Source organism: Bos indicus x Bos taurus, chromosome 11 (genome assembly GCF_003369695.1).
Source record: "Bos indicus x Bos taurus breed Angus x Brahman F1 hybrid chromosome 11, Bos_hybrid_MaternalHap_v2.0, whole genome shotgun sequence".
NCBI classification, from domain to species: domain Eukaryota; kingdom Metazoa; phylum Chordata; class Mammalia; order Artiodactyla; family Bovidae; genus Bos; species Bos indicus x Bos taurus.
In genome coordinates, this window is record NC_040086.1 from 15,137,831 (window position 1) to 15,160,490 (window position 22,660).

General features: G+C 37.8%; 1 protein-coding gene across 3 annotated transcripts in view; it reads left to right on the top strand.

Annotated features, from left to right (window-relative positions):
- The window catches only part of TTC27 (tetratricopeptide repeat domain 27), a 185,080-nt gene that overhangs the window by 26,886 nt on the left and 135,534 nt on the right, over positions 1–22,660 (top strand). For all 3 annotated transcript variants that reach the window (XM_027554978.1, XM_027554979.1, XM_027554977.1), the window contains exons 5-7: positions 1,340–1,442; positions 15,310–15,474; positions 17,623–17,756. In XM_027554978.1, the coding sequence (XP_027410779.1) occupies positions 1,340–1,442; positions 15,310–15,474; positions 17,623–17,756 (402 nt within the window). The remainder of the gene's footprint in view (positions 1–1,339; positions 1,443–15,309; positions 15,475–17,622; positions 17,757–22,660) is intronic.

The window sequence follows — 22,660 nt, forward strand, 5'->3', positions numbered from 1 at the left end:
ATGGCCTGAGGAAATAGCATTAGTAATTAGAAAAGATTTTTTTTTTTCATTTGTGATTTTATCATTGTTGCAACAGTTGTGTGTAGCAGTTTAGAAGGGAAACAGGCAGTTTTACCCCTTGATCAAATTAAGAAATTAAATTCAAGTAACAGAAAATGCTTTTGGTAATTAAGCATGATTTCCAGTTAGTAGTTATTGCTATAAAAGAAAAAATTTTTCACACCTTTGGGCAATATAATTCAAAGTAACATAGTTATAACTAATTTAGATGATTCAATGCATGATCATACTTGGTAATTTAATGAGCCTATCAAAAATAGTTAATACTTCTTATTTGCACACACACACATATGTATAGAGGAAGAGCCTAGAGGAATATAAACCTTTGTCATGGATTTTTCTGGGGAAGGAGGATGGTGCTAAGGCAGCAGAAGAGAGACTTTTCATCTTCACTGTGTGTGCTTCTGTATCGGCTTGTTGTTTAATCAGGATGTGTTGAAAAGTAAGACTGAGCACCAGAGAACTGAGAAAAGGCTACTGTGCTGTCAGCCTGTGCATTAGTCAAGACAGTGTATAAAATGCGGTCTCCACCCTCCAAACTATAAGGACAGGTACTTACACACTTGAAAAACACGAGCTCTCCAGTCTGGTGCTAACCTCTAGGCACAGTGTGGAAGTGAGAGACCAGTGTGTGCCCTAGTCTCTTCTCTGGGAGAAGAGATTTCGTGGAAGAGAGAGTGGCAGAGGTCTTCCCAGTTTGGGGAATAATCTGAACCCAGGCTATTTCTTACCTCGTAGCGTGCACAGCATGCATTGCTTCAAGGAGGATACAGGGATAAGTGAAGCATGGTTCCTCATCTTGCTGGCTAGCTGGCTGACAACACTGAAAACTAGGATGACATACACGAGTATGCTGGGGTGCGTTTGCAAAGGGAGGTGGAAAACACATGCTGGAAGCTGAGACAAGGGAAGAATCACCCCACAGGAGGTTCTAGTGGGGGGCCTCCCAGGACGGTGGGTGTTGGATCATAGTGCTGGTAGAGCACTGTAGCAGAGTCGGGTGATGACAGTAGGCATTTTAAAGGAGGAAATGGGAAGTTGAAAATGATGTCAGGAAGCCCAGCTGGCTTTGAATGCACGGAGGAGAGATGTTGTTCTTGTGGAAGACAGGGCACTGGATTTGCTGTTATTACTGAAGATGTAGCCGTGAGTGGGTAAGCTTCCTGAAGAGTGAACTTAATCTCACAAATGTAAAAAAATTCTAAAAGTTGATTTAATGTAAAATTTTTTTCCAAAGGGTCCTTTTATTTCAGCTTACGTTGGTATTTCCTTTTTCTAGAGCTTGCCATGGTGGACGTTGAGATGTGTGAATATTCACCAGCAGCTGCTTGAGGAGCGCTCACCTCAGCTTTTTGCTCTTGCTGAAGACTGCATCGATCAAGGTATGCTGCAGATTTTGTCTGCATTGAGCATGTAACTCTGTTCTGTTTTCTTGGCTGAGACTTTCCTTTTTCATTTATTGCTTGACAGCATATGGTAACTTTTTGTCTGAGGTTGCTTCTCCACTCTTTCTGAATTTGGACTATCACAAATTATTAGGATGTCAGATTATAGGATTTCTTTTTTGTCTTTGAATTTTAAAAAAATCAATCAGTGTTATTTATATTATTAATACAGACTTAAACAAGTGATTTATTCTGTATAGTTCACTTTGATTTTATTACAAATTGCCTAAAGGTATTTAAATATTTTCTTGGTTACTTAATGTAAGAAACCTTGTTAGAAACAAATGTAAACTCCCTTTATTAAGAAAATCATCCTTAACTAATTTGAACTGGAGTAAATTGTGCCGAACTACATGCAGAGCAGGAAATTATTTATCCTATATCCTTCTGAGTACATGAAGAAATAATTCATTTTTTTAATTAATAATATTTGGTAGAAAATAAGTTTAATGAGGCTGACAGTGGGTAGAGAGACATTTTTGTAGTTTTTTCATTATTTTCATTGTAATATATAATGTACATATGGAAATGTACCTAGAACAGAAATGTAAAATTTACCAAATACTTGTAAACCACATGCCCCTGTAAATGCCTTTGTTGCAAGTAAGCCTTAAGCTTTTCAGGGAGGCAGTATTTGTTTATGGCTGTGCCGGGTTTTCCTTGCTGCTTGGACTTGTGGTTGCGGTGAGCTGGGGCTGCTCTAGTTGTACACGGGCTTCTCTTTGCGGTGAGTTCTCTTGTTGTGGAGCCCGGGCTCTAGGGCCCAGAGGCTCCACTCGTGTGGCTTGCGGGCTCTAGAGCAGAGTCTCAGTAGTTGTGGCACAGGGCTTATTTCTTCCTCGGCATGTGGAATCTTCCCAAATCAGGGATCGAATCTGCGTCTCCTGCACTGGTAAGTGGATTCTTTGCTGAGCCACCAGGAAAGTCCTCGGGAAGCATTTTGAAAAGAGGAGGAAATCTTGGACTTCGTCTATATTTGTTTGGGATTTTAGGTTATGTAAGACTGTGGAACAACCCAGGGCAATTAGATCTGACTTGTATATGTAAAGAAAATGTATTCTGAGCTTGAACTTGGTATATAGGAAACAATATTTGTTCTGGTATGAGATTTAAACCTAACGTGGTAGCAGATTGTTTTATTAAATGTAAGGAGTTTACTTTTCTATACAGTGATATTTCACTAAGTGTACAGTGATGCAATGAAGTAACAGAACTGCGAAACAGTATTTCTTTTTCCTGTAGAAGTCTTTGGTTTAATGCATTTGGATTACAAGAGATTTTTATGAGCAAATATAGGCTATAGAATCATCTGTATTTTCAAGACTGTAAGCAACTCTAGATTGTGAGTTCCTTGCGGGCTGATTTTTTCTTGTTTCTGCTTAGCAGCATGCCTGGAAAATAATAAATATTTAGTGCATATTTGTTGAATAGTGATAGCTAGCATTTATTGAGCCTTTACTTTTAAAATTTTATTTATGTATTTTGGGCCACACTGAGTCTTTGTTACCTTGAAAGCGGGGGTTGCTCTCGAGCTGTGTTGTGCAGGCTTCTCATTGCAGTGGCTTCTGTTGTGGTGCCTGGGCTTAGTTGTCCCGAGGCATGTGGAATCCTCCAGAACCAGGGATCGAACCTGTATCCCCTGCATTGGACCACTAGGGAAGTCCTGTTGAGCCTTTTCTACATTCACTTTTCAGAGGAGACATTGTAGAACTCCATTTGTCCTCCATCTCGATAGCAGTTTTTATCTGAGTTAACTTCTGTTTTTCAAAAAGTGAAATGTTATAGAAGTTATGAGAAAGTTAATCCTACCCAGATACCAGATGGGGTCTTGAATCTTCTCATAATAGTGTTGCCTAGGCGTGGAGTTCTCTTTCAAATGAAATATGAAGTTGGACTTGGAGAAAATTAAGACCTGATGCTCAATTTACTGGCATCATTGTCCTCTTTCTATTTTTAGTAAAATGAAAACTGTGTAGACTAAGTCTTCTCCCCATTCATGTCATTTCATATTTTTAAAATGAGATACATTCCATAAACAAAGTGCGAGGGAGAAAGAGAAGTGGGATAAACTTCTAGTTCACGAAATCAGATAAAGTTTTGAAAGCCAGGGATGAGTTGAACATTACTGATTCTAATGGGGAAAAAAGTTGATTTTTCCAGAGGATATTGAAAGCGTTTGAAAGAAGATGGCATCAGTATTTAGCCACTATTTAATTTTGTAAAAAAGTAATTACGTTATAGTTTGTAGCATATTAAACAATTTCATATGCTTCATTATACTTTTATGGAGTGTTGGTAAATGAACAAAACACAAGGTGTCGCTGGGAGTTTTCTTTCTTTCTCTTAATGTAAAGGAAATCAAGTTTGATGCAGTTGCCAGAGGGAAAGCCACATCTCTTCCCTTTATCCATATTATGTAAATCTACATTTATGTCTCTACCTTAACCACATCTCAGTGACTGATGTTCTTAATGATGACCTTTAATTATTAAAAGAACAAAAATACCTTCTTAATGTACCATATTAAAAGGTAAGAACCATATGATGTGTTGTAGAGAGAATTCTAAGAGGTAAAATACAGCTCTCTAAACAGAAAGGGTTAACTAAGATACCTGGAAAATATGACTCTAAGTGACTCATTCCCCAAGTGGTCTGTTCTTTTCTGCAGTAGATTTCAGCATATCATTTGCTTTGCCTTACAACTAAGAATTGTTTATGTTGCTGTTCTAGGCTAATCAATGACATTTTTCATTTTATCTAGTCATAAATTGGTCCATTTTGGCTATGTCTAAGTAAGTCTGCACATGGCTTAAACTGCAGCATTTTCATAAACAATTGTATTTTAAAAAATGTTCTGGGATTTAACCCAAAAATTGACCAAGCATTCAGTTATATTGAAGTATTGTTCAGTATCCAGAGAAGAATATTATATTTGAAATGTTGCCCTTGAACAATCATCAAAAAGTTGGCAAGATTTTTTTTTTTCAGTCTGTGACATATAAACAAGTGTGATCTTTATATTTTTGTCCAGGAATGTTACATCAGTATATAGAGCCCATCAGAGTGTCAGCATAACTTTGCTGGAACTGATCACATCTATGAAAGGAGTGAGTTAGAATCTTGAAAAGTCTGCTCCTCAGCACACTCTGAGGTCCTCTTTTGGATCTCATACTAAGGAAACCATGATTCTCTGAAGAACTGCTTAAGGGCACACAATCATTTATTGAAGCATCTGGTACTGAAAACCTGTTCCATATAGCGCATGAGATGTAATATTGAGGTTTAGGTGTTTGAAGATGAGCTTATGAGGAAGTCACTGTTCAAAGAAAACAAGCTAAAATACTTTGTCTGAGACTCCACTGTAACATCTCCAGGCAGCTCTGTGACTCTAGGCTTATATTGTCTCCACATCCAAAAAGTTGTTCAAGAGATTAGTTTCTTGGTGACTGACGTATGCATAAATTAAAAAAATTTTTTTGATACTTTGGAATAAGTGAGTAAATGAAGTCACTCAGTCATGTCCGACTCTTTGCACTGTAGCCCACCAGGCTCCTCCGTCCATGGGATTCTCCAGGCAAGAATACTGGAGTGGGTTGCCATTTCCTTCTCCAGGGGATCTTCCCAACCCAGGGATCGAACCCAGGTCTCCTGCATTGCAGGCAGATGCTTTAACCTCTGAGCCACCAGGAAAGGTCCCAATACTTTGGAATGAATGTCATTAAATATACTAATAATCTAATCACAAGTATCTGATTATCCATATGAATCCATAGGGATTTCATTTTTAAAATAGCATTAAAATAATCTGATGAGAAGAGATTTTGGTTTTAGCATGCATTTTAAATATAGTGGTTTGACATTTTGACCCAGAAGGTTATGATTATTTGTTATCATGGAGCACCTAAAGATTTATTAAAATGATAACTATATATCTGTTGGGTCAACATGCTTTATTTGTTTATTTATTTCATCTTTTTTTTAAACTTGAGTTATCCAAATCTCAAAACTTTGTGTTCTGTGTTCATGGTTGACTCACTGTTTTTCATCATTCTGTGGTATCTCGCCAGTTCTTAAATCTTATTGGTTCTTGCCTAAGAGTTCCATGTCCATCCTTCTTTTCCATTCCTACAACTCTTATCCTACTCAGTGTCTGAAATCTGTAGTTTGGAAAGACCCATTAGAGATTATCTTGTCCAGATAACTCATTTTCCAAAGAATTGAAACTCAAAGAGATTGTCCATGAACCAGAACTATGCCCTGGAGTTTCTGACTCCAGATCCTGCTTACTCTTCTCTTCATTACTTTTCTCTAAACTGGTCAGTAGGGCAGAGTTCCAATATCTGATAATTATAATGCAGTCCATACTCCATACCAAGTACTGTTCTAGGCCTTTAAATATGTTAACTAGCTTATTCCTTGCAACAAGTCGATAGAACTGAAGACTTGACATAGGAAGGTGTAGTGGTGGGTTTGTGTGCCACCCTTTTTTAGCAGTGTTTCCGGAGTATAGTTAACCTACAGTAAGACTCATATTTAAAGTGTAGAATTGGTGGTATTTTATATATGTATACACTTGTGAAAGTATCAGAATCAAGATAATTAACAGAACCTAGAGTTTTAAGATCTGACTTTCAGTTTCTCTTCTGTCACTCACACCCTGTGTGACTTCAGGGAGCTTGTCTTACTTCCAAACCAAGAGTTTCTTTCTGCATAAAGACGGTCTTTGAGTCTTTTCCAGGTGTAAAATGATGTGTTTCTTTGTAGGCTGGCTTCTTAATGCTGGGATCTGTTGAAAGATTGTGACCAAAAAAAGTTATGCCCTCTTTCTTTGGGCTTTCTTGTTGGGATTCATAATTGCTACAGAGTGCTTCCTTTTAGTAAATTAAAAAAACCCGCTCTTCTGTGGCCCGTAACTGCTGTCTAGAGCTGTGCTGCCCGGTGTAGTAGCCACTAGCCACTAATGTGGCTAATTAAAAGAAGTAAAGAATTCAGTGTCTCAGTTTCACTAGCCCCATTTCAAGGGCTCTGAAGCCACCTTGATGGTAAATGGTTACCATTTTGGACAGTGCAGCTGTATTTAATATTATCACAGAAATTTTTGTTGGATAGCACTGATGTTGAGCAACAGACAGTTTCAGGGTAGGTCTGTCCTTCTTCTGTATGGTCAGTCTTGCAGTTCCTGAAGGTTTTATCACTGTCACTTCGAGTCTCAGGGTTGCACCTGACTGGTAGACGCTTTCTTGGCCTGCCTTCCTTCTCCGTGTACCGCGGTACTGGACTGTTGTTATTCTCGTTTGTCTGTGCTGTTTGCCTGTTATTTGGCTGCACCAGGGCTTAGTTGCCGCATGCAGGATCTAGTTCCCTGACCAGGGATTGAACCGCAGGCCCCTGCACGAGGAACGTGGAAGTCTCAGCCGCTGGACACCGGGGAAGTCCCTGGATGATTATTTTTACATACTGATTTCATCAGGTCATTTTTTTAAATTAGGAAAATCTTTAATTATTCTCAGTTTTATTTTTGACTTTGTATTTCATGTGTAATTTGATACTTAATTAAAAAATTTTTTTAAATTTCTTGCTGTGATCTGGTCACTGGTAGTTGCTGGGGATATCATTGAACTCAGTGGGATGGAGGCTAAAATACAAGAAGAAAAAAGGGCACAAAAAGAAGGGAATGACAGCTATTTAAAAAAAACGAAGCCTTGCTATTTGTGACGATATGGATGGGCCTTTAGGGCATCATGCTAAGTGAAATAAATCAGAGAAAGGCAAAAATTGTGTGATCTCACTTACATAGGGAATCTAAAAAACAAACGACAATGAAAACCAACTCATAGATACAGAAAACAAATAGGTGGTTTCCAGAGGAAAGGAAGGTGGGAGGGGCAGTATAGATAAAGGGGATTCAGAGGGGCAGACCTCCAGTTCTAAAATAAGTAAGCCATGGAGACTTAATGCAGCATAAGGAGTGTGGTCAACAATATTGTAATAATTTTGTATGCGGACAGATAGTTATTAGGCTAGCGTGGTGATCATTCATAATGTATGCAAATGTTATACAAATGTCAAATCACTAAGCAGTGCACTTGAAGCTGACATAATACTGTACATCAACTATATTTCAGTTAGAAAAAAAGAGGAAGGGATGAAAGAAAGGATATGATTAGTCTAAACTTGAGACCAGAGAAGGCTTTGCAAAGTGGCTAATACTTGAACTGATTCTTGAAGAATGAGAAACAATTCATTAGGTAGTTGGAAAGGGCATGTAACATGTACAGAGAGAGGCACAGAGACTCGGGACATCTTTGTGTATTTGGGATTTCCAGTAGTTTGGAATGGCTGGACTGTGTTAGGAGTTGTGTGTCAGGTGATGTTGCAACAGGTTGATAGGAGCTAGGTGGATGGGAAATTGGAGTTCTTTGTTGGCGACAGCCATCAGAGAGTTTCTAAATATTTGCCCACTCTTAGGATATTTATTGAGCCCCAGCTAGGCTTAAACAGCAGTGAACAAGACACATGTGGACCCTTCTTTTGTGACCCTTACAGTCTAGAGGTGGAGTTACAGCCAAATTCTACCCGTCTTTCAATGCCTAGCCCTTCTGACAAGGTTTGTTCATCTATCTCAGCCTTATGGATTTTCCCCCTATGGTATTTATGGCCAGTACCACCCAGTTTCAAATCAGATTTACTGTATATTGAATAATGATTATGTGTCTTTTCTTCCTAGTGCTTCTTCCATCTTCTTTTTTGGGGAGCACAGGGCTTAACTTTGCTGTAGGATCTAGCCCAATTCTAAGCATGTAAAATAATTCAGTAGATACTGATTAGAATTGTAGGATGGAGAAGGGAGAGTTGGAAAGGGCTGAGAGGCAGGAGGAGGATGGAAAAACCAGAGGAGGGTAACAGTTGGAGATAAGCTTGAGAAGTATGGAGGTCAGGGAGAAGAGGATTTTAAAAATTTTTGAGGAAATGAGTCAGAGTAGGCTGGCACTTCCCTATGGTTGCGTGCCTCCCTGGTCTTCATGGCTTATGATGGACACCCTCCGTCCAGCTATCAAGGATCCTACAAAGTTTCCATTCGGTTGGCATTTTTACTTAGGTGACTCTGCATTTGGCTCTGAAGGTGCCATCTGTCTATTCATTGTAAATACTTACCTAGTGATTTTATAATTCAGTCATTCTTTTTTTTCCCCCCTAGAATTCTTTTGTAAAGAAGAACTCGTCAACCAGGGTTATGTGAGAACCCTAAAATGTAGTCTGTGTAGGAAAGGCAAGATATGTTCTTAATTTTTTCTTTAATTGCTAATATTTTGGACTTAAGTTTTTTTTTGAAACGTAAATCTAGAAAAGTTGCTAGTACAAAGAACTTTTTTTTTTCTCTGAAACCATTTAAAATAAGTTGTTGAATTTATGTCCCATCACTTCTGCACATTTTAGGGTGTTTTTCCTATGAAGGCATTTGCCTGTACAGTCACAATACAACCACCAATATTAGGAAATTAACATTGATTAAATACTAACACCTAATTACTGCTGTTCAGGATTAGCCAGTTGTGCCCAAAGCATCCTTTATAGCAACGTGATCCAGTCCAGAACCTAGTGTTACATTTAGTTGTCCTATCTCTTTAGTGTCTTTCAACATAGATCTATCACCACAGTTGTTTTGTGTTATTCTCACTGCGTCCTGCCAGGTGGCACACGATTTCAGTTGGTCTCATTACTGGTGATACTAACTTTGGTTACTTGATTAAGGTGGTATCTGTCAGTCTTCTTCATTAGAGTTACCCATTTTCTCTGTACATTTTTTGTTTCTGAAACAGCTTTATTGAGATATAATTGACATACAAACACCTGACATACTTAAAGTGTCAATTTGTAAAGTTTGGACATGTATTTACACCCGTGAAACCATCATCAAAGTTGAGATAATGAACATATACTTTGTTCCCCCAAACTTCCTTGTGCTTGTCGGGAATCCCATCCTCTTACACCCTTCCTGATCTCTCCTTCAGCCTCTCAGGCCACCACTGATCTGCTTTCTGTTACTACATATTAGTCTGCATTTCCTTGAATTTTATAAAAGAGATTTCATATAGCTTCACACTTTGTGTGTGTGTGTGTGTTTAGCTGGGCTTCTTTGACTCAGCAGAATTATTTTGATTCATCCATAATGTCACCTGTAGCAATAGTTCATTCTTTTTAATTGCTAAGTAGTATACCATGATCACTGGCACCCCACTCCAGTACTCTTGCCTGGAAAATCCCATGGACAGAGGAGCCTGGTAGGCTGCAGTCCATGGGGTTGCGAAGAGTCGGACACGACTAAGCGACTTGACTTTCACTTTTCACTTTCATGCATTGGAGAAGGTAATGGCAACCCACTCCAGTGTTCTTGCCTGGAGAATCCCAGGGACAGAGGAGCCTAGTGGGCTGCCGTCTATGGGGTCACACAGAGTCGGACATGACTGAAGTGACTTAGCAGCAGCAGTACCATGATATGGAAATACCATAATTTGTTTGTCCTTTCATCTGTTGATGGAAATTTGATTGTTTCCAGTTTTTGGTTATCACTCTTTATAATTAATTGTTGTATGGTGATGTACTTAGATACCATATAAGTCTCCTATTCCTTAGTAAACTTTGAATTTATGCATTTATATATTGACATTAGTGTCCACTCACAGATTCCAAATTCATTCAATGGATTACAATTTGGCCTTCATAGTGTCCCACATTTGGCCAGTTCAAATTGGCTTCTGTGCCCTTTCAATATATCTTTGAGTGCTTCTTTATTTTCTGACATAAGAAGATGCTTTAGCCTTCCTTATTTTGTATTACTTTGCTCTGGCCCTGGAATCAGTAATTTCTCCAAGGAGCTCTGGTTCCTTTTAAAGTCTTTCAACAGCCATAGCTGGAAAGTATGTGTATGTGTATATGTAAGTACACATGTACATCTGTGTCTATTTCTGTATTTATCTATGTATTAAAAACCACGAATTGCATCATCTCCAATTCCAGTCCAATATCACAGAATTTATTTTAGTCTTCTCTCTTCCAGATTTCTAACTCCTTTCTTTGACAGTGAAAAACCAGGCTCCCATTAACCTCAGTGTAAGTGTGTGTACAGTCTTCCTGTGCACAGTCAGTCTCTATGTTCAGGCTGCTCCCTTGGCCCTGACCTTGGGGAACCCACAGCTTAATCCTTGACCTGGCTCTTTTGAATGTTGGTTGAGTCCCTGGCCCTTTTGAGCACACCGTTGAGACCCCAGTCCCCACAAACACTACTCTAGCCTCTGACTGATCCCGAGCAGACTCTCTGGGTGAGCCGTGGACCTTGCAAACATGCTGGCTGAGCCTTTGGTCAAGTCACCAGGCCTGGTTTTGGGAACACATAACGCATGTTTCAGACTTAGGCAAGCACCCAGCTGAGGCCCTTTTTTAAGACCGTTCTTAGAAAACACATTGGTTGAATCCCTGTCAAGTCCCTAACCCTGACCAAAGAGCTCTAATTAAAATTTAACTGTACAAAGTGTTTATATTGATATTTGTATCTTTTTCCTAAACTGAAAATCTTGTTAATAACAATGTTAATGTAATTATTTGCTTTACATATAAAATATTTCAATGGAAAAAGAATAGTCTTTTTAGCAAATGTGCTGGGACAGCTGGGTAACCATATGCAAAAGAATGAAATTGGACCCTTACCTTACACTATATAGAAAAGTTAAATAAAAATGGATTAGAGTCCTAGTGTAAGAGCTAAAACTCTAAGACTCTTAGGAGAAAATATACGGGTAAATCTTTGTGACTGCAGATTTGGCAGTAGATTCTTAGAACCAAAAGCATGAGCAACAACAAAAAAAGAATAGGAAAGTTGGACTTCATAGCAAGATCATGAACCTGTAACAAGGTCTATTCAGAAAATTGTAAAAACTTGTGTGTTTCAAAAGACACTATCAAGAAAGTGAAAAGATAGGCCATAGAGTGGGAGAAAATATTTGCAAATCATATATCTGATAAGGAACTTGTATCTAGAATATATAAAAAACTCTGACAACTCAGTAGTATAAAAGACAAATAACCCAATAAAAAAATGTGCAAAGGATATAAATAGATACTTATCTAGAGAAGACATTCTAATGACCAATAAGTACATGAGAAAACATTTCATATCAGTCATCAGGATGATGAGAATCAAAACTACAATAAGATATCAGTTTCCACCCACATGGATAGCTGTAATTTAAAAAAAGTGAGATAATCATATTGTTGAGGATGTGGAAAAGTTGGGACACTGCTGGTGGAAATGTAACATGGTATAACCATCTTGGAATAGAGTTTGGCAGTTTCTTAAACAGTTAAGTATAGAATCATCATATGATCCAGCAGTTCCTAGGTGTATATACCCAAGAGAAATGAAAACATAGGTCCACTCAAAATTTTGCATATGAATGTTTATAACAGCATTATTCATAATAGCTAAAAGATGGACATTGTCCATCAACTGATATATGGGTAAACAGAATATATTCATACAGTGGTTTCTATTATACTATTTTTTAGCCATAAACAGAAATGAAGTGTGATACATACTTCAGCACAGTGAACCTAGAAAACATCATACTAAATTATAGAAACCAGATATGAAAGACCACATGATAAATAATTTCCTTTATATGAAATGTCCAGGATAGGTAAAGTTAGGATCAGAAAGTATATTAGAGGTGTTGAGGGCTATGGGAGGGATGAGGGGAAGAGAGTGATAGCTAAGGGTTCAGAATTTCTTTTTGAGGTGATAAAAATGTTTTAGAGTTGACTATGGTGATGGTTGCACATTTCTTGGAATATACGAAAAGACATTGAATTGCACACTTCAGATTGATGGACTGGATGTGTATGAATCATCTCAGTAAAGCTGTTGAAAAATCTCACCTTACATGCACAGCATAGTGACTATAACGAATAATTCTGTATTGTATATTTGAGAATTGCTGAGAGAGTGGATCTTAAAAGTTCTCACCACCAGAAAAAAAACTGTAACTATGTGGTGATGGATGTTAACTAGGCTTACTGTGGTGATCATTCTGTAGTATATTCATATATTGGATCATTATGTTGTACACCTGAAACTAATGGCACGTTATATGTCAATTATATTTCAAAGAAAAGGTAAAAAAGATTTAACCCAGGGATTTCTTAAAATGTTCAAAACCAAAATGAAGTCAAGTGTACAACTTTACTAAAAAAACGTTAAAGGCATACTGTTGTCTTGAATAGGATGATCACTATTGTCAAGATGCCAATTGTGAAATTACAATTAGTGCCTTTACAAACTTTTGAAGAGAGAACTTGCCGATTGATTCTGGAAGAAAAAGTGTGTAAGAATAGTCAAGACAATTTTTAAAGAGAAAGATAATGATGGAGGCTTTCAGGTATAAAAGTTAGTTAAAAACTAGGGTAATTTCAACAGTATGATACTAGCAAAGAAATAATGTGATTAAAAAAATTTAACCTTGCATTGTGTCAATATCTGTGATTTCATATGTGTGTCCTTCTTTTTTTAAACTGAAAATCTTGTGCCAAACAATATAAATGTAGTGACTTGCTTTGTTGCATGTATAAAAAGCTTGAGAGCAGCGCCAGCATGCCAACTAACAGTAAGACCACTGAATAAGGCTCAGGATGTCTTTGCAGCTCTCTGTCCCTTCAGTGTATTACACTAAGGACATATACTGTGCTCTAAGTCCTTTGCAGTTACTCTTTATCTTTCACCAACTTGTTATATAGAGTTTTAGTTTTCCATTTGTTTTCAGTTTTTAGGGATTGCTTTTTTCTTTCTGATTTATTTTTTGATATGTAAAATAATTACACGATTCCAGAGTCAAAACTCTGTAACAAGGTCTGTTCAGAGAAGTTTCTGTCTGTCTCTGTTTTCCTTCTACCCTATTCTCCCTGCACCTCCACCTGCCTCTTCTTAAAAAAAGAGTTTATTTGGCTGTACCGGGTCTTCGTTGCTGCTCTGGCTTTTTCTTGTTCATTGTTGGCAAGCGAGACTGCGCTCTAGTTTTGGTGTGCAGGCTTCTCCCTGTGGTGGCTTCTCTGGCTGTGGAGCACAGGCTCTGGGGCACGTGGGCTCAGAAGTTGCAGCTCCTGGGCGTCAAAGCACAGGCTCAGTAGTTGTGGAGCACAGGCTTAGTTGTTCCACAGCATGAGGGATCGTCCTGGATCAGGTATTGAACCTGCATCTCCTGCATTGACAGGTGGATTCTTTACCATTGAGCCGCCAGGAGAGCCCAGATCAGGTTTTCTTGAGTTTGGTTTGTGTGGAGGAAGTCTACCGAAGGATTTTCACAGTGAGAAGTTCGTGTTTGGATGCCTGTCTACCCTTTAAAGTAAGACATGTACATCTTGATTTAGCTTCTTTGAGTTAAGAATCTCTTTAAAGGACTGGCAGTATATAAAAAACAGTTTTTTTCAGACGCATTTTCACTTCATGATAAGATAAAGGGTGTCTGTCTCGTAGCTATAGGTTTCTGTCAGATCCTTTGGTGAGAAAATGTACAGATTACGTTTTGCAACATCACCTCTACATCTTGGTCGTTCCTCTGCCAACTCCCTCTTCCCCTTTTCCCAACAAGTTTGGATTCAGATTTTGCTTTGCCACTTCTCAGCCGAGGTGACTAGTCAGTAAGCTGACTAAGCTCAGTTTTCTCATGGGTTAAATGAGGTCGATGTCAGCCCTAAACACATCATTGTTTGAATTGGCACAACACGGAAAATACCTAGGGCTGAGCAGAGTAGGTGTCAGTTGATATCACTTTCTTTTCAGCTTGAATAGTGGAGAAAGGATTCTCAGTTTGGGGACACTGTAAGTGTATCTTCTGTCATCCATATCCTTCTGTTCATATGAATTGCTTTGTGAAATGCTGATCCTGTTACTGGAGACATTGTGAGGGGCAGTTTGTCAGGGACATTGTAGAGGGATGGACGAGGTGACCTGTTGGACACCCCCTTGGTGTATGCCAGTAGCCCTTTTATTATATATATATATTTTATTTTGAAAGTCATCTTCTTAGAGATACTATGTTATTAGGCTATTATACTCCCATCTTTTCGTCTGAGGTGTTCGGAAAAATACAATATGACTGCTAAGCCAATACTTACTCATTTTCTACTTGATACTCATATTGTCTCAGATATATCCAGATACACATCTGTTTCTCCTTTTAAGGGAGAAATTCTACATTCTTTATGTGGAAAACTGTATATTGATCTCCTCTTCATTACATTTCCGTGCTGTTTAACTCTGCAGATTGACTTGGTATGTTGTATCATCACCTTGTTTTGCCGTATTTTGGGCGGCATGATTAAGACAAACACTGTAAATAAGAAAGAGCAGGGTCATGAATGAAATCTCTTAGGACTGTGTGGAGTAAAGGAGATTATGTAATGTCCTTAGCTTCTAGGTTGGAACATATAAGTGCTCAGACAGTGCTTGCTATGAACTATTACAGTACATGTTCCTCACTTTCCAGACTTGAAATTCTTTAAGAGTAGGAACTATGTAATATATGTATTTTATAAATTATGGCCTAAATGTTTTACTTACTAATATATTTTTATTTTCATACTTTAAAATATATATATATATATTTTATAGAAGTATAGTTGACTTAAAATGTTTCAAGTACACAGCAAGGTGATTTCATTATTCAAATATACATGTCATTTTTGAAATTATTTTCTGTCATAGGTTATTACAAGATATTGACTACTTTTCAATGTCTCATCTTTTGTCTTACAGTGCTGAAGCTAGAGGATCTGTTTGTGGATGATTCAGGTCAATGTTTGGCTGTTCAATTCCATCTGGAATGTGCATATATATTTTTATATTATTATGAATATAAAAAAGCAAAAGATCAGTTCAGTATCGCTAAAGACATCTGCAGATTACAAATTGGTTTGACAGGTAAGATTTTTAACCTTTTGTGGATAATTGATGTATGATAAAACTAGTATATACATTGACGGTTTGGCTGTATTTTATGGTGGTATTTGATTATCTGTGTCCTTTTGGTTGCTTTGCAAAAATATGTTTTTAAGATTTTATTTAAAGAGTTAATAGGTTTAGAACAAAATTGAAACTATATCTTCTTTATTCTTGCAAATGCTCACTTATTTTCTAATCTGGTTAGACATTTCGGTAATGTATGATAGCTAGACAGTACACAAATGAACTTTGCCCATTTAGTTGTGACTGTGGGCTTCCCAAGACCCCTCCAGATTCTCAAGTTCAGTTCGGCTTCTTACATTGCCCTTTCCTGCAGACACTCACCTGTAGCTTCTGTCTTGCCTTTCTTGTATTCCTTAAGAACAGAGATTTTTTGACTGTTGTGTTTAGATGCTTCTTCACTGTCTTAGAATGCTACCTGGCATATGGTATGCGCTCAATAAACATTTGTTGGATGAACCAATAAATTACAGAATTTTCCCTAAAATCTGTGTTTCTTCTGAGTCCCAAACAAGAAACATTATTTTCTTTTAATGTATCTCCTTGTCCCTAGCCTAAAAATATTGACATTCTCTATTGAAAACATTCATGAAAGTTAAACATCAGCAGTTGGTCACACCATTTACACCCGTTGAACCTGGGCTATGTGAGTGTTGAAACAACAATCCGTGAATGTTGAAATGATTGAACCTGTTTGTCCTCTCTAGGTTGGGTCTAGATGATCTTTGAGACCCATTTTTAGTCCCTAAACTCTATGCTCATTGAGGTAGTCCTGTCAGTAAAATCCTTAAGATATATTATGAAGTAAATATAACTTAGTGGCCTAGTCTGGAATATTAGCCGCCTTTTATTACATTGTTTGTATGGGGAAAATTAAAAAATATCTAACTTATAGCTTTGGGAACAATGGCCGTGTGTAAGTTGGAGTCTTATATTTGAGATATAATTATATGTAATATGGATTCCTGGTGACTCAGACGATAGAGAATCTGCCTGTGGTGCAGGAGACCCCGGTTTGATTCCTGGGTTGGAAAGATCTCTGGAATGGATCTAGAGAATGGCTACCCACTCCAGTATTCTTGCCTAGAGAATTCCATGGACAAAGGAGCCTGGCGGGCTACAGTCTCTGGGGTCATAAAGAGTCAGACACAACTGAGCAACTAACACTTTCAATATAAGTTGTGAAGTTAGTTTTAGAAATTATGTTTTGATCCTAATAGACTTTTGGGGGGGATTATTTATAAAACTAGTATCATGGTACTCAGCATAGTCAGCTTTGTTGATGTAGTTACTAGTTAGTTCTTCATATTTTTTTTCCAAGTTAAGATTGAAAAGCTTAAAAATACAAATGTGCTCACAAATATAAAATGAGAATCAGATTATAATTTTTTTCCATTCAGTTCTCGCCTTACTATAAAAACGTAAGCTATGCTAGACCATCTCAATAGCTATTTTTAGTGTAACATGTTTCAATGGTTGTTGTATAACATAGAGCCAGACTCATCACAGGATGAAGTCCAGACTTCTTAGACTGGTCTTTGTAATCAAGAGTCTTTGTAATCTGACTCTCACCAGAGAATAGATGTTAGAGCTTATGCTTCTCTTAAAGCTGTTCTGCAGCTAGCTATTTCAGATACAAAGTAAAAACAATATTTGGCCTTACATGGAGCCAGATAATGTAATAGAAAGATTGGAATTTAGACTGCAGACCCTGGCTTTAAGCTCTGGCTCTGATACTAAAAACCATGTAATCTTGAGCAAGCAAGACTACACTTCAGAACTTAACACTTTTTCATCTGTTGTATGGAGAGGAGAGTATTTCTTCTCCCTGTGACGTTGAATGCATTCTTTTTTGAGGAGGGAGGTAGTTTAATGCAAAGGTAAGTGTGGGGAATTTCTAGTGGCAGAAATTTGAGTTCTGGGCCTATAGCTTCCTGGCTTTATAATTTTATAAGTCACTTTAAAGTCATCATGGGGCTTCAGGTTTCTCTTATTTGAAATGCGGAAAATACCTCATAAGCTCTAAAGCACTCTGAAAGTACTACTGTTTATGATTGTATGGTATTCTGATTGGCAAGTTACTAAGTATAATATATGTATTTTCAGGTGCTTTAGGAAAAAGGACACGGTTCCAGGAAAATTATGTTGCACAACTTATTCTAGATGTAAGAAGGGAAGGAACTGTCTTTTCAAATTGTGAATTCACTCCAGCACCCACTCCTCAGGAATATTTAACCAAGGTGAGTAGGATCATAAGCTGTTTAAATTAGCATCCAAGTCTAATAGTTTCCATAGGGAAGTTTCGTAGAAACACCAGATGGAGTGGGAAGAGGCTTTTTTGGACCCTGCTTAGAGCTTTTACAAGGTGGCTGGATGTTAAAAAGAATCTAAAACAGAACCCATTTTAAAGCCGTTTTTATCCTCAGAGATAAACTGTTGTTTTTCTTCTAGATTTTGGTAAGTATGAATTAATAAAGTAGTTACTTATATGTTACTGCCCTGAAAAAAATAAAAAGGCAGACTGAGTAGGAACTAATTTTTCCAGTGCCTACCCTATTTTTTGCCTTCTGTTGATATTCTCAAGTATTAAGAGCCTTGACGTTTCTTATTCTTCTTCTAAATATGTAAACAGATGATCAGAATTCCTTTTTACAAGTGTTCTGATCTGTCTGCAGCTACTCTGTTATTATTGGGCTGGTTTCTGCCATAGTATGTGTTTCTGACTTGGGTAATATGTTCTCTTGTAGCTTAAATTCATAGTTTTTAGTCAGTTTATCCACTCAATAGGCTTTCCATCTGCTTCTGTGAAGGCTGTTAGCATTTATATTGTCTTATCCTAGAGACCCCAGACCAACATTTCTGCTTGTAATTTGGTTGATGTTACTGTCCTTGAAGCCTGTGTTTTCCCACTTTTCATTCCAGAGCCTGTAAACAAATTTGCTTGGTACATTGAGCACTAAAATTCTAACTGTACTGAAGATAATGCCCAGAGTAGGGGCTAGGGAGATGGGAAGGAAGAGTGGCAGCAGTAAGGCATCCTGAGGAATGTCTTTGATGAGATCTTACATACTTCCTGGGCTTGCTCCAAGTTTTCTGTTTGTTTTTGTGATATTTTGAGGGCTGGTGAGCAGGGACAGCTATGGATTCTAAGAGAAGAAGGAAGGGAAGAAGGGAAAGATGGAGAAACTCAGGGATGAGACCACACAGAGGGACAGCCCGTCTCTCCTGCAATAGGAGAACCATGGCTGAAGGAGTGTATGTACCACTGCTGGTCAAGGAGCTGTGGTATCCGCTCCCATCCTGTCTTTACTCCTTGTATATACCAGACCCTCCTCCCGCAGCTTTTTCTTTTTTTTTTTTTTTAGCACACTGGCTTTTACTCATTTATATTTAAAGATTTGTTTTTGGCCGCTCTGGGTCTTAGTTGTGTATGGGCTTTCTCTAGTTGGGTCATGTGGGGACTGCTCTTCATTGCAGTGCACGGGCTTCTCATCATCGTAGCTTCTCTTGTCGCAGAGCACAGGCCTTAGGCATGTGGACTCGGTAGTTGTGGCCCATGGGCTTAATTGCACCTCAATGTGTGGGGTCTTCATGGACCCGGGATTGAACCTGTGTCCCCTGCAATGGCAGGCAGATTCCTAACTGCTAGACCACCAGGGAAGCCCCTCCTTCAACTTTTTGATGTAACCCAAGTCCCTCCCTGAGTCTTAGTTTAACTGCCATAGACCTGGTGTTTAGGCCAAAGCACAGCATCAGTGAAAAAGAGTTAGTTCTGCAATTCAATAATTTAATTCAGTAATCCATCATTGTTTATTTATATGTGCATGTATATTTGTATGTGTGTATTTATGTGGAGTTGTATGGAAAATTATCTCCTATGATTATAATTATGTAGGTAAGGATTAGATAGAAATAGCTTTATACTCATGGATGGAGGATAGACTTGTTTGATTAGTTATAGATCTTAATTCCTTTTGCCAGAGATACTGTTAGATTATGAAATACACCAATTTGCTTGATAACGAAACTTTTCAGGAAAAAAGGAACACTGTGATATCAATTATAATGATTATAAAATATATCATGATTAGAAATGTTACAGTGTGAAGATGTGTATCTTAGTAATTGAGGAAATACGATAATTTTATTGTCAGTGAGGAGCATAGTGTTTCCCTTTGGGCCTTCCTAGATTTTTAATCTGTTATTAATGGGGAATTTACATAACCTATAGCTACTGGACTTTAGGCTTTAATAAGCCAACAGTTATGAGGAACCTCAGTGTGCAAATCACAGGCACAGACTGTTCTTTATTGTTAAATCATCAGTGTGCAGTATGAGGAGGGAGGATAAATTAAAATTGTACTTTGAGCAGGAAACACAAGCACATGATCGGCATCATTGGTAAAAAGTATGCATTCAATGCTGAACAAATTGGAGATGTACTATGTGCTGGTTTTTTCCTTTGATTTTACATTAAGCACAATACAGCAGTTTATTAAGATGCTTAGAATGAATACAAAGGGAAATAAAGACCACAAAATTACGCATGCTACAGCTGTGTGTCCTGTGTAAGACAGTGTAGATGAATACATGAGGATGGTGTTTACAGGTGAAACTAAATATCCCAAATGGCATTCACTGATCTGTTGCTTCAAGACAACACCCTTTTGTACAGATCTTAAAGGTGTCAAAATTAGTAGTCTCAAAGTCAATTCTTGTATGTGATTTTAGCATAAAAGATTTTAGAAAACTGATCTGAAATATCACAGTTTTCATTTTTGTCAGCTGGAATGCCAAGGATTTTCAGAATAAGAAAAATGCAGTAATACAGGACAATCCAGATACACGTCTCATGTGACTAGCCTCTCTTGCAAAATTGTACATGGTTATGGGCAAAAACTAAGTCTGTCCAAAAGTCCACACCTGTGCAGTTTCATGTTTTAGCTTGATAACCTAGATATAACACTTATTACATAGCAAGGGCAACACCAGAAGAAGAAACAAATCTGTGGTGGGTACACAGTAACAATATCATAAGCATCATTGGAGTAGGTCTGAAAGACTGTACCTGGTTTTTGGGGTTTTTTTGGCCATGTCAAGAGGCATTTGGGATCTTATTTCCCTGACCAGAGATTGAACCCGTGTGCACTGCGTTTGGAGCTCAGAGTTTTAACCACTGGACCTCCAGGAAAATCCTTGTAGCTAATTTTATGGTTTAGTAGAATATTACGAGGTTGGCATGAGTCTAAATTACAGCCATCTTTTAAATTTGCAATGTGTAGAACATATAGGCAAGCAGGTGCTGCAGCCGACCGGTTTTAATTTTAAAAAGTACTAAATAGGAACGTAGAGAATCTTGGATGAAGATCAGAGTTGTTTTGATCACCCACCTGTAGCTGACAAATAAATGATGCTCTGTTGCTAAGGCTGACCTATCTCAGGTCTTCTGTGGGGGATGGGGAGGAGTCCTTGCTGGGAGGTGGAAACTTGGGTCTTGTCACATCTTTATTGTCTAGCTGGATTGAGAACCTGGGAAAGTTATTATATTTTTAGCTTCCTCGTTTGTTTTCGCCCACATCACACTTTTTAAAGGGATCAGATTATATCTATAAAGACACTCCACAAACATTGGGTATCAATAAGCAAGTTGATATATCCCTATCAGGTTGTGAAAAGGTGGGAATTTGGAATACTGTAGAGCTTCACTGTCCAGTGTTGTAGCCATATATGATTATTAATCACTCTAAAGTTGCTTGGTCCAAACTTAGCTGTGCTGAAGTGTAAAAGATGTACTAGATTTCATAAACTGTATGAAAGAGTATAGTATCTAATTAATAATTTTCTATTAATGAATGTTCAGGGATAATATTTTTTACATACTAGGTTAAATCACTTTTATTTATTTATTTTTTAAAGTATAGCTGATAGAAAATATAAAATTACATATGTAGGTTTAAAAAAAAATTCTGGAAAGCATATGTTGAAAATGGCTGGCCACCAGGGTGCACTGTGCGCCTGCAGCCAGCCTTTTGAAGTTCTGCGGGCCGGGGAAGAAGAGGCACGTTTTCAGCGCCTCATAGCCGCCTGGAGTTCTGTGTTCCTCCTGTCAGGAGTTGTTGAAGGCTCTGTTCTTTCCCCAAAACCTTAAAAATAGAGCTAGGCCTACAGTTTAGTCTTCCTAGTTTAAGCTACTTTTATTGAATTGGAAGAAAAAAATCGATTTTATTAAGGAATAATTTACATACAGTAAAATGTAGCTATTTTAAGTGTCCAGTTTGATGAGTTTTAACAAGTAGACCCACATAACCACTGTAATCAAAATACAGAACCATTTCCATTAGGCAGAAAAGTCACCCATACTGCAAAGTCAGTCACTTTCCCTCCCTGCTTTCTGTCACAGATTAGAGCTGGTCTTTTCCATAGAGTCTCACATAAATGGAATCAGATAGTATGACTGTCTGTGTCTGGTTTCCTGCACTTAGCATAGTGTTCTGAGGTTCACCCTTGTTTGAATGCCGACAATTAGCCCCTGTTTGTTGCTGAGCATTTATTACTTCACTGTATGGGTGAGCCACAGTGTGTTTACCCATTCTCTTGTCAGACAGCTGAATGGCTTCTAGCTTTTGGCTATTACGAGTAAAGCTGTTCGGAACATTCATGTGTAAGTCTTCATGTGAATGTGTGTTTTTAATTTTCACAGGTAAATGCCAAGGATTAGAATGGCTTGTATTAAGTATATTTTTAACTAGAGAAACAGTCAAACTGTTTTCCGAAGTCGCTGTACTATTTCACATCCCCACCCTCAGTATATGAGAGCATTACTTGCTCTGCATCCTTGCTCGTGCTTGGTATTATCAATTTAAAAATTTTTGCCATTTTTGTGAGTTGTGTGCAGTGATTTCTCATTGTGATTTTACTATCTTTTGATGACTAATTTTTAAAAATCTATTTTATTGAGATATAACTTACACATAGAAAAGTTTTACCTTTATTTGGGTGGGATTTGGATGAGATTTGAAAAATATATGCACCCAACCATTGCAGTCAAGATACATTTCATTACCCTAGAAAATTCCATCCTGCCCCTTTGCAGTTAATTCCACACCTTCTCTGGCCCTAAATAATCATTGACTTGCTTTCTGAC